Source organism: Triturus cristatus, chromosome 3_2, assembly GCF_964204655.1.
Source record: "Triturus cristatus chromosome 3_2, aTriCri1.1, whole genome shotgun sequence".
Taxonomy (NCBI): domain Eukaryota; kingdom Metazoa; phylum Chordata; class Amphibia; order Caudata; family Salamandridae; genus Triturus; species Triturus cristatus.
In genome coordinates, this window is record NC_140584.1 from 408590915 (window position 1) to 408608931 (window position 18017).

The 18017-nt window shown below is 42.1% G+C and overlaps 1 protein-coding gene across 1 annotated transcript in view; it reads right to left on the reverse strand.

Moving 5' to 3' along the window:
* The window catches only part of ADPRS (ADP-ribosylserine hydrolase), a 56224-nt gene that overhangs the window by 9542 nt on the left and 28665 nt on the right, over window positions 1–18017 (reverse strand). The window contains exons 2-4 of the mRNA XM_085647969.1: window positions 13171–13267; window positions 1466–1673; window positions 17–198 (exon numbers count right to left, since the gene is read on the reverse strand). Of these exons, the coding sequence (XP_085504095.1) occupies window positions 17–198; window positions 1466–1673; window positions 13171–13267 (487 nt within the window). The remainder of the gene's footprint in view (window positions 1–16; window positions 199–1465; window positions 1674–13170; window positions 13268–18017) is intronic.

The following is an 18017-nucleotide window of genomic DNA, read 5'->3' on the forward strand; positions in this document are numbered from 1 at the left end:
CCGCCAACTCACTTACTCTTTAGCATCAGCCAGTGACTTATCGTCTCCTTCCACAGTTTCCATATTGCTGATGAGCTGATCCAGGAAACTGTTGCTCGGTTCACCCTGCAGAGCATAGTGCACAGCCAGGGCCTGAAGGATGCCACCGTTGTAGCCCAGTGAAGCAGCGTGGGTCAGTTGGCCACTGATCTTGGCAACCTGTCGCAAAATATAGGTATTAGACCTGAAAAGCATCACACATGCACCTCGGGTGATGGTGAACAAAACACATTCCAACGCATAACAGTGGGCTCTTCTCAAAGGCCTAGTGTCATTAAGCTTTTATACCATTTGCATACATCCAGTGGTGGTAACTAACTTCATAAACCAAAGCACACTCAGAGCGGAACTGCGGTTCACTTTAACGCCCTTTATGCAGCACATAGTTAACAGTCGTGCTGCTGTAGTAGCTTTGGACTACTGTAATATTCTAGCATCATGATCCTGGGATGTGAGACGAGCACCCTACATTCTCAGCCGCTCAAGTACTTAATGGGCTAATTCCCTACAACTCTCATCCAGAAATAGAGGAAAATGGACCCGCCTTGCACCGGAAGGCGGGTTAAAACCAGTAGTGGCTGGTGTGCGGGCAGAGTGGCGGGGACGATGGACAACTCGGGGGTCAGGGAGGGGAAACGGATAAGAAAAACATTTAGAAATAAAAAAAACAATTTATCTTCCGCAACGCTCTTTTCAATGTTTCTCGCTGAAGCACAGGCTCCCAGCCTCCCCTGCAGCCAATCCTGATGCTGCTTTACATTTGAATGCAACGTCAAGATTGGCCTGAGTACTGGGAATTTGCCCTCCCAAAGAGACTGGGAGCCTGTCCTTTAACGAGACAGCTCAGTGCGCATGTCTATTTAGCTGGCCAGAGATGGCTGTCCAAACCGACATGCGCTCTGATCACAGTGCGACCACTCCCTCTCCCACTGCCCTCGCGATGACACCGCCACCAAGACTCGCCCAGCGCTCAGAACCTTGAAAATAATAATAAACCCATTTTATTATCCTTTATTTTTCAAGTTTTGAGGGCGACAGGGGGGGGGGCACATGTAGTGACATGTCCTTCTCCAAAAAGATACAAAGCTATATGTTAAACTGCACAAGAGAACGTGCAACAGTGTATACCAAAGTAGATAATCTATAAACACAGAAGTAATTTTGGATGGTACTGAATAAGTTGATTAGGACTCTTAAATGGGAGATCATAACATGCATAACAGGCCATATTCACCAACAGGACCAGTAGTGCTTGGATGACGTGGCTGACCCTTCCCCAAAAATAGCAGAAATCAGAAGGACCAGCATGTCTAGCAGACTCCAGATTTCCCATAAGGGCCCCACATCTTCAACCTAGTAAAGATTCAGTTTGGAAAAGACCAGCACCTCACATCATGCCAACTGAAAAACAAATGTATGTACTAACCTTTTTCACATCCTTGATATCAGGATAAGCAAGTGGAATGCCAACTACTCTCATAGCTGCACCATTGCCAAATGAGCCTTTGCCATCGAACTGTTCACGTGCTGGCTCAAACACATCGGTGCTTTGGTTGGTCAAGAGCTTTTTGAAGACTGTGACAACACCCATTCCATAACCCCGCTCCGGGTCCTTCAGATACTCCTCAGCAAACCTTAAGAGAAGACAGAGTACAATAAAGTCAATTCATCAGAAACCTACTCTCCATGTACTAGATTCTGCTTTTAATGCCAAGGACAGCATGAGCACGAATGTTTTCTTTTGTTGCCATGTTTGCTTCTGATCACAAAGCGTGTTGAAATAGCCTAAATAGGAGGTGAGAAGTAGAGATCAATGAGGACCAGAATCGCACCAGATAACCTGGATATGCACGTATAAAAAATATAAATGAACACCATCCGCATAACTAGTGGTGGACACTGACATAGATCATGCCCTACTGGGACTTGAACACTCCTGTTATAAAAGCTTCCATTGGGTAATCACATAATTTCCTTCTCAAAGATTGTAAATGGAGCAATATTTGAGATTTTAGCATGCAACTATTTGTACTTGACTGGCAGCCATGAGTTTCTCCATTTTAACCCTGCCAATGTACCAGTAGCCGAAGACTTATTACTTTTCCTGGTCGCCACAATAACATAGTACGTTTATGCTTGCCATAGTCCGTGGATTGTGAGCGGGGTCGGATTATCGAAAAACGATAGGGTAGTGGAAATGGAGGGGAAGTGAAAAAGCCGGAGCACGCATTTGATGTAGGCAGTAACTGTCTCAACAGTGCAGCTTTGAAGATAAAGCACACTGAAAGTGTAAAATGGAAAGACAGAGTCCGAGACTAAGCACAGTGCTCAGCATGTAGGAAAACGGGCAGACTACATGAGCTTTGCAGCAGTCCAGTCTTAGGTGTGGTTATTCTGGATTGCTTATTCTGAAAAGTGAACAGCTCTAAAGAGTTTGTATGTTATGCAAAATTGTACAAAATATTGATGTAATTTAAGCAAATCTTCCAAAAACTATTGATTGTACTTGGAGAACAACATTCCATACACACATACTCATGCATACTGGCTGAGCAGCAGGAAATGTAAGTACAACAGTACTCAAACTGAGATGGTCTGGCCCATCAGCCGGTCATGATTGAACAGTAGCTTGATGGAGTCAAACTAGCTGCAGTTTTTTTTCTTTTAGAGAAGCTCAGTGTTTTAAGAGGATTATACTGAATTACGGTTGTCCCGACAGCTCCCATATCATAGCCGATCTCACAATGAATGAAAAAAACCAAAATCAAATAAAGGTGTAAAGACATCTGGATATGTCTACTATTTGGGAACAAAGTGTTCTAACTGGCTTGCCCAAGTTGTTTTTGCCACCAAGGTCTCAATAAAAACATGTAGGCTGACTGCCATCCACTTCCCTGATAATGTAGAGATTGTGTCAATGCTGGGGCATGCTACAGCTTTTAGTGTGACTGACGTGCTTCAGTAGTTGTCAAAGGTGAGCCAACACCCTAATTCCAATCATTTTGTGACTCGTATAAGGCCTAATTTTGCTGCATGCTTTCTGGTTTGGTACCTTCAACTGCAGTTTTCAATAAGGCTGGGTGGACCTCCGCTACGCAAAGTGACCAAAAAACTCTGCAGCACCACGCGATGTTCATCAAACGGCAGAATGCCTTACGTTGCTCTATTTGCGCTGGATTTTATCACTGGGTGTTTGTCCTGCACTGTAAAATCAGCACAGGGGCACCACGTGCAGCGCAAGAGAACGCCGCTTCTTTCTACCGCTCAAGTAGATGTTCTACTCAAGCGGCAGCTTCCTCAACGCGAACAGGAGGTTTCTCAGTTCCAGCGGTAGCGACCATCCGCACTAAGAAATCTCGCCGGGAGGTGGTCTGGAGTAAGATTATCCTCGCACGTGCTCGCTAACTTAAAGCTGGCGAGCACGAGCGAGGAAAAAACCATTTCTGGAACTCGCACTCTACACTGAGTGGGAAAAACTCTGCAAACTCCGCGAGCACAACAAAATTTCACGCCCAGGCCTAGGTTTCAACAGTTCATGCCAAATGTTTTTGCAGGTTTTTGTTTGTTGAAAACAATATTCTAGTACATTGCAGTTGTACAATTGTGTACTTGAGGAAAAATTATGTCAAGTTGACAGTGCAAAAAAATAACAACTAATTAAAAGCCCGACCTGTGACCTATCTAAAATGGATTTTGCATCATTATGAAATAAATTCGTGAGGCTCTATTGCTCTGAAGGTTTGATGTTAGGAGATATACCACATTAAAAATAGATGTCAGCACTTAAGGTTTGGGAGCAACTTTATCTCCAACTGTTGTGGCAAAAAGAAAAGGTGGAGCCTTTTGTACTGAAACTTCCGAGGAAGGCAAATCCCAATTACTCGGTCCTAAGGAATTTAAGATGCGAATAGCAGTGAACTCACTCAGCTTTATGAAGGACTGGTTTGGCTGCCCGCTTGCTACACCAAATCACTCCCTTATATAGTACATATATATTGTACGGTAAAGAGACTTAATACTGCCAGTTGCTAAGTGGGTGGGGTATGAGGAACTGTCATTTGCAGGTGCGTGGTGAGGACTTGCTCGGATGGCCCTTGCGATGCCGTGGTTTTGGCCTTCAGACAACGTAGCATTGCTTCATGTTTGATCATGTAAATGCGTGGATCATGAGCAAAATAGATACATTAGGCTTGTCTCTTCAGACCCCGGAAAGTCGAGAAGGAGGCAAGAGTCCACCGCTGGACTAAACCATAGGCTCACTTGCTGATGAAAATGGGGAGAAAGACATCCATGTTCTTCTACATGAGAAGGTGCAGTTTCCAAACCATGGATGGCAAAATTGACATGCTGCTGCATTGCATTGATCGTATGGGAGAAGGACTTAACAAGCATGCCTCCAATGTAGAACGACACATGTCAGAGATTGAAGATGATGCAGCCACAAATAAGGAAACAAAAAGCAGACTGGAATGAAAAAGAATTTGGAACTTTACAGGCAAAAGACGAGGATTTTGAGGTCTGATCACAACGCAGCAACATCAGGTTCATGCAGGTGCCAGAAGTCCTTGGTTTAGTATACAGTATTCTCTTAGGTTAACTTTGGGGTGCAAGCCGCTGACTTTTTTCTGACTCGCAGCTGTCCATGAGGGCTTTGAAAATTCATACTAAAATCTGTGGTGCTGGTAACAAGGCTGTTGTCAGCAATAAAGTAAGGAACTCTCGGACTGAGAATGGCTTAACCCACATGGCAGAAGATATGCTTTACAACTCGTGCCCAATATTAAGCTGTCAATTAAATATTAGGTTATATATGTATGGGATGGGATATTTTATTACCACAAGGGCTACAATTACGGATTGGAGACCAGTGTGTGGTTTCCAGCTTGTACCACCAATATCTACTCCCACCACTGGTATTTGGTAGTAGGCAGCGAGCTCTGTATGCTCCAACTTAGACGTGCTCTGCTCTATTTACCTATTGTTGTTAGGGAGGTTAGCATTATGGGGCGAGTCGTAATCGCTGTAAATTGAGGTTCTCAGTTTGGGTGGAGGAGGAAGGGAGTGCAAGGTAAATATTGACAGTATGTCATCAGAGTTATCAGCTACGCTCAAGCGAAGGAACAACTCAATATTAATTACGCCATTGAATTAAACAACTACTCTATTGTAGACCATGGTGGTAACGAGTAATAGGAAAACATTCAGATTACTTACCTGGAATGTAAGGGGTTTAAATGACGACCCAAATGTATGCAACATTACTGCTTATCTTAAATCGCATTTGGTAGACATAGCACTAATCCAAGGGACGTGCCTTATCCATATTAGCACTTTTTGACGGTGTTGAAGGTCACACTCATGTTAGGCTGTATTTTCAAGAAATTATATGATATTGAATATCTCTGCACATATATTGTGTATGTTGGAGCACTAATTGCAATATACACAAAAAATGTTTGAATAAAAACACATTTTCTAATGGAATCATAATGAGAGGTTGTTAAGTTTTGAGTAAAGAATTGTGTGAACAGTGTGCAGCGTATCAATGTATGTGAACTTGTCAAAAATTGATTGTCTACAAGCATGTGTTGACTGCACGTGCAGCGCTGCAGCACCATTAAATAGAGAGAGTTAAGTAATCAGTAAACACGAACAGCAGGAGGATCTAGGTGTGCACCGCCAAACCATTTAACGTTATCCATATTACCTACATTTATGGTAATCTCCAGATGATCATCCCATATATAATTCGCAATTGATGGCTGAAAGATTCAAACATTACTAGGATAAGCTTTAGACCTCTCGTGCAACAATCTCGGGGCTGAAATAGGGTACATTCCTTAAAAAGACCACCACATGCAGAGAGGTACTTCTGTCACTGGAGAAACTAAAAAATATCATCAAATCCATCCCCGATGGCCTTGCTTCCAATACGGATGGTGTAAGTATGAGTGTCTATACAGAATTCATGGAGAAATTGGCCCCAACATTATGGCACAGTTTGAGGAGGTTCTTCCAATAAGTCAACTGTTGCCCTCTAGCAAGAGGCCCTGGTGGTGACACTTCTATAAAAAAAAAAAAAAAAAAAAACCTGATAAACCCACTGATATTTGCACCTCGTACAGACCACTCGTTACTTAATGGACGCAAAAAAATCTTGGCAAAATCCTTGCAATCCGGATCACCTCCCTTTTATGTTGCGTCTGATACGCTCAGAACAATCCAGATTTATTCCCGGCAGGTTGACTTAAGTTTTATCACTTTCTTCAGCACCGTCTCACAGCTTAACCTTGAAGCAAACGCAGGTGTGGTCTTCCTGGATGCCAAGGAGGCCATAAACTTTGACACATTAGAATATAAGTTTACAGACCTTGCCAAGATAGGTGTGGGGGGAGGTATTCCTCAGCTTGGTATGACTGCTATACATGGCTCTCTCTACCAGAATCAAGGTCAACAGCTATATTACGGATCTGATTGCTATCTGCAGGGGAACGAGGAGGAAGGGCTGCCCACTTTTGCTGTTCCGATACTCACTAGAATCCGAACCACTGTTTTGCACTCCTAAAGAGTAGCACGCTCAGAGGGAGTGGAGATTGTCCGGCCACAGACAATTCTATCTGCATATCCTGATGGCCTCCTACTTTACTTAAGAGATCCTAGAGTCAATCTCCCACCGGTCAGCCGAGAACAGTGTGATTTGGTGGAATCACAGAGTATAAATTAACTGGAATAAATCTCTGAGTTTCTTTCAGACAGAGTCTACACCAAAGGTGTCTGGTGAAATTCCTCATCAAATGGACACTCCAGTTTGTACGCTACCTTGGGTTCATGGTGCACAGAAACCCTGGTGGAAGTTGTTTGCTGTAGTTATGGTGTGGTCATTGAAAAAGTTAGACTGACTAGAGAGGTGGATCAAACACCCTTCATCTCTTGTAGGAGAGTTGCCATCACTAGTTCCAGCAGACCCAGTTCGCCCATATGGGGGTCCCGCCATAAAAGCCCTTGATGTGTTTTTGAATTACAGAGTTCAACAGGCACTGAGAGGCACCATCACTGACTTTCCTAAAGAGCCAAATTCTTTTGCCCCAGTCATGTACTTGATCTCAGCAAAAGAATGAAGCACACAATATCCAAACTTTATAAGTTAGCATTGAGGGTTATACCCCCGAATACCAAACAGGAACTGCAACAATGGGATAATGACTTGGACTGCACCATCACTGATGAACAGTGCCTATACGGCTGTTCATTAATTGTTACTTTCAAAAGTAGGCATACGCTTATACAGTTTATCCAAAAATGCTACCATGTGTTTACCAGGCTACAGAAATAGGAGCTGGGCTAAGTGCCATATCTCAAAACTGCAACTGGGATGGAGCAAACCACATGTACTTGATTTGGTGGCACTGAGGTATTTGAACCCATCAGTAGAACAGTTTCACTGAGTTGAACAGAAGGACATGTCATAGCTTAGAGGCATCTCCTCTGGGTGCACTGTTCAGGTATGTTAAGGATGTCCTAGTTTCATGAAAAAAAATATTGGGCTCTGGTCGTTTTGTTAGCTAAGCGTTGTCTATTACGAGAAGGGAAGGGGTCTACTCCCAATAGTCCATAAATAAGTTCAGGGTCATAATGCAGCAGATAGGTCTAATGCAGTGTTTCCCAAACTCTGGGTTGTGACTTACTGGTGGGTCGGGATAGCTCGAGCAATAAATAAAGACACCTTTAAATTATGTGTTTAACTTGTTAAATTTGCTGGTGCTTCAAAGACAGAGGTGTAATGTCAGGCTATGTCTTCTGACAAATTGCTGCAGGATTGGTGTTTACTTTCTTTTCTCTAACTGCAAAGTGAGAAGAGTTTTTTTAAGTGAATTATGTGATAATCTTGCTGAAGTACAGCGAATGTGAAAGGAAAGACTGTAGGATGTTTTTTGCAACACACATCGAAATATAAATACATGTAAATGAACTGTATGCAATCAGCAGTTAGGAAAGCAAACATTAAGCACATTGTTTTTGTAATTTTGAAGTGTGCTCGAAACTGCAATTTTAATAGGATCCAACAAATCACACTTTACTTGGTGATGTTAAAATGATAAATAGTCATAGAAATCCGATTTCCACTCATTACAATTTGTTTGCTATATAGCTTTATCAGTGAAACTGTGTTTCTGTACAAAGTTGGTAACCATTTCAATGTAAAATGTGCTGTCTGTAAACCAAAAAGCCCTGCCACACGATGCATTAGTTACATTCAAAGTCGCCTGCCTCATGTCCATTCAATGTGGGTGGGTCATCACGCATCTATGGTAGCGTCTGGTCAGGGTTAACCCTTAAGTGATGGGCCTCTCTGCTCCTCTTATCCCTCCTTCCCTCTCTCCTCTGGTTCTTTTAAGTTTTTCTTATTTGTTGATCACTGGCGGAAATAGGCTTTAGTGGCACAGCCTCCTTTCCTAGTTGGGCCACCTAACTATGCCATGCACGCTACTCCATGGACCACCTTAACGCATTAAGGTATACGTCCGCTAAAATATTTCTTCGCTAGTAACGCTGGGCCACGGCCCCATAGTATCCCATGTGTAGCCAAAAGCGTACTTATAGAATTCCCCAGGATGTTCACTGTGTGTATGATTATCAACAGCACTCTGTATGTACCATGTAAACGTTCATAGTTATAAGAAATAATAAAACAGATCTAAACAAAAACAAAAAAGGTAGGTGAGTCACAAACGTTTGTTGTTCTACAAAGTTGGTCATGGTTCCAAGTTTGGGAACGAGTGGTGTAGGGATTTTCTGCCCTTTAAATTCAGGCCTATGAATATCTGGTCAACTCTCCATCAATGCCTACTACTGCAGCCTCAGGGGGTGTTGGTACAGGGTCCGAAGATAATTAGTATGTTAAATAATTCATTTTCGGGTGGGGGGGGGTTTCAGCAGAGAATAAGATGTGCCTGGTGAACCCCATACTGCCGCGACGCAGCAAATTTGAAGTAATTTCACACATTTTGCATAAATCAGTCACTGTCTGTGTTTATGCTCTGTCAACGGTGACCAATGTGATTTACATTCTGTATTTTGTTGTTTCTTGATTCCAAAAATATATAATATATAAGATAGGATAGGATATAGGTTTTTAAAGCGCTCGAATGCCGTAGCCTATTGGCGCTGGTAAGTGTGGGGGAAGGGTCAGTGTTAAGCGTAAGCTCCCTAGAATAACCAGGTTTTTAGAACTTTCCTGAAGCGTTGATGGTTATCTACGGATTTTAGAGAACAAGGGAGCTTATTCCAGAGTCCTGCGGCACGGTTTGAATAAGCTCTACCTCCCCATCTAGCTCTCCTAATCCTACTCACCTGAATAAGACTCCGGGTGCTGGACCTTAGGATATGGCTGGGGATATAGGGAGTCAGTATTTTCTGGATGTCCTTGGCTCCACCCCCGAAAACAGATTTGTGGACCAGGCATAAGGCCTTAAACTCTACACGCTGTTGGACGGGGAGCCAGTGTAGAGTTCTAATTCCCGCAGCGACGGATCAATTTCTGGGAATATCCAGAAGTAATCTCGCCACGGCATTCTGTAGAGCCTGCAGCCTACTCAACTGGGCCTTGTTTATCCCTAACAATAGGGCATTACAATAGTCCAGCTTAGACAGCAGGAGCGCCACCACCACTGTCTTACGTAACTCTAGCGTAATGAACGGAAAGATCTTTCGCAGGGTCTTTATTAAGAAGAAACAGGATGAGACAAGGCTATTCACATGGGCCGAGAAATTTAACTGACAGTCAAACAGCATGCCTAGGTTTCTCACCTTGGACACGGGGCGGGGACACTCACCGGCCTTCGAAGGCCACCAGGAGTTGTTCCACAGGGGATTCCCCTGGCCAAACTCAATGATCTCTGTTTTTTCTGTGTTGATCTTCAGGAAGCTCTCATTCATCCAGTTCATAATTTCCGATAGGCACATATGAAATCTAACGGCTGTGTCATTAGATTGCTTGGCCGTCGTAATTATGAGCTGGGAATCGTCCGCGTATGACACTAAGGCGAAGCCATGCTTCCTGAGGAGTCTGGCCAGAGGGGTAACGTAGATGTTGAACAGCGTGGGTGAAAGCGCTGAGCCTTGCGGAACCCCACAGGGGAGATGGAAACTGTCAGACTGAAGGCCCTCCCAGTATAAGCTTTGCTCCCTTCCTTCCAAAAATGATGAAAGAAGGGACAGCGCTGGGCCCTTAATTCCGACCTCCTGCAGTCTTTGTATCAACACAGTGTGAGTCACTGTGTTTTTTTAAAGTACTGACCCTTAACAAAAAATGCTGCAGTTAATCCATCGCTGTGGTCTACCGTAACTGAAATGTTTCCATGTTAACAAGGCTGCCCTTTTCAGACGTCAAAGATGCCCGAGACACTCACTCCACTGCTTCATAGGGGTTCTCCTCTTTCTACATTGTTAGACGACAGGGTCCAGAAATCCTGAAGACGAAAGGGAAGATGCAAACTAGGCGCGCACATTCGTCCCCACTGTCGTTTTCTGAGAGAAAGACGAGAAAGTTTTCCTATCAAACCCAAGCTTTTCATTTTGCATCTTAGAACCTACTTTAAAAAACACCGAAAGTGTGTTGCAGGTAAGGTCCACTCGTCATGGTCAATAGCCTGCATAATAGAAAATATTTTGTATAATTTTTTATGAACGATTTCTTGGCGGATTCCAGTTGAAAGGTCCGACATACTTCCTCACCCATTCAATACCAACATTCCATTAATTTACCTATTTAGGTTTTATTTCCGTCTCCTATCCTTCACCCATTCTCCATAACAAATATGTACAGTTGTCATATTACCCTGCGAATATGTGATATATATGTATGTGCTGTACTACTGTTTTTTGGAAACAAGTAAATTCCAGGGCTACAGTACAGCTGACTTTAAATATCACCGCATGGTTGAGGTGTTTATAGTGTTTCTTGCACATACAAATAAATCAAATGTATTTGATTTATATTGGCTTCTTCTTTCTTTTTGAGCAGTGAAAATGAGTGAGATTGTTTTCCAAGCACTTGATAGTTGCGGTTACGAACTCTAGTTAAGGGAATCTTGCAAAGATGCGTATGGCTGTTTGATGTGTGATTTTCGAAGAGGGAAGACTTCTGTTTAAGTGGTGATTTGTATGGAGAGAGAGTGTGTAAATCTGGAGTGCGCATGAGTATTGTCGTGTTCACTGCTCGCCAGTGTAAAATGCTGGACCCAGCACAACGGTGTCAGCTGGACCTAGCACAACAGTGTCAGTCAGTAAAAACGTTATTCTATTTTTCATGAACATCACAAAAGTATACAAGTAAGAATACATAAACAGAAAAGTAATACAATCACCTCTTCTGCTAATAATACATGAATGTACAGGAGAGAACAAGTAAGGTGCTAAGGAAAGTTAAAAGACATAAAAAAAAAATCACAGCATTGAACAAACTAAAAAGGACCAGCCCAGTTAAAAGCACCCGCTACAAATCCTGCCCCTGCATAACCCCAGATAAAAAGCGGGCCAGATAAAAACAGTGGAAGATTTTAACGATTGAAGAAAGAGGAAAGCAGACCTTGCTTGGTAAAAACGTATGGACAAAAGGAGTGGAAGGATACATTTATGGCAAAGATGATGTCCGTCCTTGCTATACGTTTCGGGTTGGTGAACAGCTCAGGATGGCCCAAAGAATTGAAATGCGTCTGACATATGCAAGCCAGAGTATTACTCGACATAACATCCAAGCCCAAACAATCTCGTAAAATGAGACTATTGAGAGACAGATCCTCTTTCAACCAGATGAACAACCAAAATAACAAAGGATGAAGCCCAGTCAGATCAGTTATATACCTCAAGTCCAATTTTCTCATGTAGAATCTCAAAGGGGGTACTCAATGGAATTCTCAACAACCTGGAGCTGGGAAATAGACACATAGCCCCAGATTTCGCATCCATAACAAGTTAACGAAACACACTTTGCCTGGAAAACTCTAATCATTGCCTCCACGCTGGTGTGGCACAAAGTAGGTATTCATTGGCAACTTGTGTACATTCATGGCATTGTCTTGCCCAAGATAAAATTCTGGCCCTGAAATCATGTAGGTAATTTCTGGTGTACAGTGGGCATCCATGTGTCCTTCTGACACGTGTGCACCCATTTCACAATGGTATGCACCCTCGGAATAAATAGGTTTTGTAAGAGCGTCGAGAATTCTTGGTATGTTGTGGACATCCACTGCACAAAGGTGCATAACCCCAGCTTAATGTGCATCCTGGTCATGGTGGTAATTCCTAGCACCTTTTTGGCCATCTACAGCACAGTGATGCTTCAGGCCACATTGTAGTCATAGTTTCCGAATTGTGTGCATATAAGGCACAATGGTGGTACTTCTTGACACAGTGGTCCTCCCCGAGACCTACACCTGCTATAATGCTGGCCCCCTTCATTACAATGGTAATTCACAACATTCTGTGTCTCTCATAACATGATATGCAATTCGAGCATAAAGCTGGCCTTGGCTTAATGGTGGTATTTGCAAACACAGCATGAGCAGTTATGGTATGCTGGGGACAAGGAACAAATATAAATAAATTTTGAGCATATTAAAAGTTCAAGCATGCTAAGGAAAGACAAAGATCAGTGCAAGTGATATGGGCAATATGTATGCTCCAGCATATGCTTGGCGAGCGGTCTCTCCAAAACCTAGGACAAAAACGTCTTTGTCATTTTAGAGAAAGGCGTATGAACACCAGGTGATAATAATTACTCTTCTTTCTTCACAGTACAATACTTTAAATACACATAAAATACTTTTAAAGCCAATGCTTGTTGGTACAAGTCATGATTCGTTGCAGGCTAGCTAATGGCGGAAGCAGAGGAAATAGGTTGTAAATGCTAAAACGTGTATTTAGAATAAACATTATATGGTTAGGACCGAGGGACTCCAAGTGCTGTGGGGCACACTTGGTACTGGAATCAACTGATGACATGATGTGCAATAAACTTCTTGTTCCTGGTTGGTTACACGACTCCTCGCCTTTGTCACAGGATTCCCTGAAAACGAATCTCAGTAATATTGATTTCCGTTCAATGTAAGAACTTGGCACCTTACACCTTACCTCTTCGCCATATCCACTTCATCAAACTCTTGATTTGCTAAAAGGGACTGTACAACAGATCTCGCCATGGCTGTGTCATCCGTGAATTCCAAAGTACCTGTAAAGAGGAATTACAAGAGTGATTACAATCCCGGTTATTTACTGCCAAGTGTTCCTGAAGGCAATAAGGCCGGAACCTGCCAACCCACCCACACATTTAGACGCCAAGCTTACTCAAATCGCCTTAATATGACCTCATTAAGAGCAAAAATTCATAGGAGCAAACATACATACTAATTGAAATAGCTCAAAAACTAATGTCAAAGATAATCCCTCCAATAAATTTGCAGAGTCCAATTTGTGACATTGATCCACAGTTGCTGTTCAACTTCTGTTTGAAATCAGAGTCCATCTGGTCTCCCAACAACTTGCCCTTTTACACATTCCTGATTTCTTCTCACCTTTCTCTAAGGCTTCAAGTCAATCTTTGTTGTATTCCTGCAAAATGTTTCTATTGCACCAGTGTCCTTTCTCTTTGATCACTTCCTTTATTCACGGTCATGCCAATTCACATTCTTGCAATTGGAGATCCACAGATACCAAAAATAACGCCACAAACAACCTGGCCTTCATCTCATCCAGTCCAATAACATCAGTTATTTTAGCTTTCATAACAACTCACTTAATTCCTTTGTTAACCCTTTCTCTAGCCTTTAAAATGTTGTTGCATCAAAATCTAACCACCAAGGAATCAGTCCTGTGATTAGTTGCTGGTTGTCATTAATGAAAAAGGAAACCATATTCTCACTTGGATCCTAGTAAAACCATCCAACACATCCTGTGCAACTACATTTCAAATAGTCTTAACCCTAAGTTGACATAGTGCATTTTCAAATCAGGGAAAGTCTTCTTTTGTTCGGCTTGTGAGTGAAAATTGCATTTTTTATAAACAATGGCATTGGTTTTGTTAATGTATAAAAATGAACAGCACATTTTGAACTGTACTAAACTAGACACATGAAAAAAGGCAATTTATCTTAAAATGATCCTTATTCTCTAGCATGGGTGAACCCCTTAAAGTCAGCACTAAATCTTGCTTTACTTTGAAACTTCATGGCCAAGAGATTTAATTTCTTTTTGCATAATCTCACATTTGTTATACCAGAGAGTCAATCTAGCTTCAACATCCTAGGCCTTGTTGTGCTCTATTTCATTTTGCCCACAAAACAGGATATCATCTTGACAATATAAAATAGTTTGCCATTTAAACAAATGTGTCTTCAAGCAGTGGAAAACAATTACCAAAGAGGTCAATCCAAATTAAAGTTCATTCAATTGAAACATGCTCTGATTTCAATAAAAACTATCAATGTCTTGGGCCCCAAAATTAAGTAGATTTGGTAGGCATATCTCAAGTCTAACTCTGTGAAATATTTTGCAACCCTCAGCAAAACCAACATTTCATTTAAGTCTGGAAAAGGAAAACTGCACCAAACTCATCTGTAGCAACTCTTTAAATCTATACAAAATTTCAACTTGCCATCTCATTTGCGAGTGATCACCTCCTAGCAAGACCAATACCTGGTCCCATTAAATATGACCTTTAGCATATTCCTCACTTCATGACACTGCCACCGTAGTTAAACAAGTTTGCGTAAGTGTCACATTTTCTTTCAACTTCCATAATCATTCAAAACTCCAATTTAAGCAATGAACACTTGTTCATAATCTTGTTGAAACCAACCCATTTTACCACTAAAACCCTTTTATCGCACCTGGTTTCAACTCCTAATTCATGCTGATGTCTCGATCCCAAAATATCGGTTACCAATTTACCACTACACCTTTTCATTTAAAACAATAAATATTTTTATATTCCTGCAAATTGAAATACATTATACTCAACACACAAAATCAAACCTGAACCCTTCTTCAAGTCCAGGCCAGCCTTAACGGAATACCCAGGCATACAAATGCATCACTCTCCTTTTCCATTACTGAGAACATTTTAGGTTTGGCTCAATAGCAAAACAGTTGCACAACCTTATGCGATCAACCTAAAAAAAAAACATTCAGGCATACTAAAGAAAGGGACTTTGGCCATACCTCCATGTTGGATGTCAAGAGTATGTTTTGATTGGGCAGAAATTGTGTGTTTCCACATAAAAAAAGTACTTCCCATTCATGCAACCGTGAACATTTTGTTTACCTAGCTGCCTCAGCCAAAATCCAGTATGAATGTCTAGTAAAGGTCACTATCAAGCTTACAGCGGAAAGAACTTAGAACCTTTTGGGGGAGGGGAAGTGCATGCAGCACTGAAATGCTGTTAAAATGCCTTAGATAAGTGGATAATTATGTGTTTTTCCTCTGACAGCAGCACAGATGGGAGGAGGGCAGTCATAAAGAATGTATTGCTGTTTCCCAGTTTGTACACCCTCCCCTTCCCATCATTAACTTTAAACTTCAGAATGCGGTTGCGTGTTGGAGAACACTATGGGATACCCAGGGCTACTCTAATCTAAAAGCATTTTTAGGTCCAGCTTGCCAGTGCAGCTGTTGCCAGACCTTATATGATCAATAAAAAAAAGAGCATTCAAGTACTACTGAAAGAGGGACTTAGGCTCCACCCAGAAGTTGGTGTCTCAGAGTACAAGATCTGATTAGGCTGAAGTTATACGATACTGCTGTAAACAGAGCTTACATTGCTCTTTCCGGCTTCTGGCAAAGCTTATACGCAATGCAGTAGGACTGAATTGGTAATGGGGGTAAGCCAATCACTATGGCTATAGGCCTGATCTGGTTATTATGAAATGCCACAAAGGAATTAGGCCCGATATATTTATGGACAAAAGCATAGATAGAATTACAGATGGGTAACAGTCAATTTTGAGGGGTTTTGAGTGACATTAAATAGACAACTAAAGCAAAGCTCGAGTTGTTTATGATGACACTTAGAACCTTGAGGTGAATATCATCCCCGTAATTCACCTTTTATCCATCTATAATTTTAGATTATGTATAACCTCCAAAAGCAACTTTCCCTGCTTTCAGCTGCTATGCTGGGGTAGAGCCATACATATCATTGCCCCCTCCCTTTGCTTTGCAAAAAATACAGATTGTCGTCTCCTACAACCCACCTCTATTGCACCTGAGCTTTACTTCTCCCTCCTCTACCATCCTAATGCACTTTCTGATCTGTCAGCGCTGCACTGACAGTGTTTGAGAGCCCTGCCAAAGCAGCCTGGAATTCCTTTTTGACATTGCAGTAGTGGGTAAAAGCTTTTGTTACTAACTGTTGCCAAGCCATAGTAGTGAATTACCAAATTTAGACTCTGGAATTAACACTAGTGGCTTTCAGTGAGAGCATACATAACATAGAATTATAGATGGGTAACAGGGAATTACGGTAATGTTTTTCACCAGAGGGCTTCTGAGTGATGACAAACTGCCTGGCCTGGAAGGCCTTTAAGACGTAGCAACGGTGGGTAACAAGTTGTGTTATCAACTGTTGCAACAGTCATAGCAGTGAGTTATGACAGAACCAGAAATACATGCACGCTAGCGGCTCTCTACCACAGCCATATATAACAATCCATTTAACAGCAGATTGTTACTTCCCTCTGAAAGCCTGCAGAGAAGCATTTTGTTGCATGAAATCTCACCGATTATTGAAGTAGGCAATAGTTTTGATGTGGGTTGCCCCTGTGACAAACATTGGATACAGACTTGATCTAAGAGAATCCTTGCCAGGCTCACTTAGGAAAGATGGCATTTTTGCTAAGTCAACTTTTTTTGTATACCTTCGCAATTTTAGGTCGGTTTGACTGATGGTGGTCTTGTGAGAAAGTTGACACTCAAATCAGTAGGCCCGGGCTGGTTATGGTTACAATCAGTAGGCCTGACTGATGCACTGGGAAAACGTATGTCCGATGCAATAGGTCTGATCTGCTCATCATGAAAAGTTATAACAAAGGCAACAGGCCTAACTTATTTATTGTGAAAAGCATTTCATAAAGCCAGTAGCCCTTAAAACAGTGAGCTGCTATCACACTGCATTACAGGCAACAGAGCGGTATTTTGTTACATGTAATCTCACAGATTACTGTTGCAGGGAAGGGTTTTGGTGTTGGCCATCCACTTTGATAAACCCCAAGTGATTTTCACAGTGATAATTCTTGTTAGGCACTATTGTGAGGAGCTGTGTATTGTTTCGCAAGCAGTATTTTTGTATTTTTATAACTCTACGCACGATGGTTCCCAGCTTATGCACGATCACATGAACAGGCCTGTGTTAGATGTGTGTCAAGCCAACGGTAAATTCTATAGACCTCATCATTTCTAAGCAAAACGTAATGCCAGATTCCATAGGTTTGAGCTGTTTATTACGAAACGTTATGACAAAGCCAGTAGGCCTGACTTACTCACTGTGAATAGCATGCGTTAAAGGCAATAGGCTTTTAAAGTTGGATTGTTGTTACACTGTTCTTACATGAATCACACAGATTACCATACTAGGCAAGGGTTTTGGTGTTGGTGACCCATGTTACAAAGGAATTGTGCTCTAACAAAAAGGGGGGACTCAATGGGTTTGGTGCGGGGTCCAGCATACGTGCCCAAACAGTACTCAACAAGAAAGGTATGCTGTTCCCAGAGGCGGACAACAAGATAAGAGGTAAAAGGAGGGAAGGCCTCTTTGTCGGAACTAAAGTCCTCACACACCCGGCAAGCTAGGTGTCATGCTTCATCATATGGACTTGCTCCTCGTCGGGTCGGCGCTGCAACACCTGACGGGCACCCTAAAAGGGGCTCTTTAGCGGAGATATTTTGTTCCTGCCGTATGATGCGTGGGTGTGAGGGCCATAAAAAT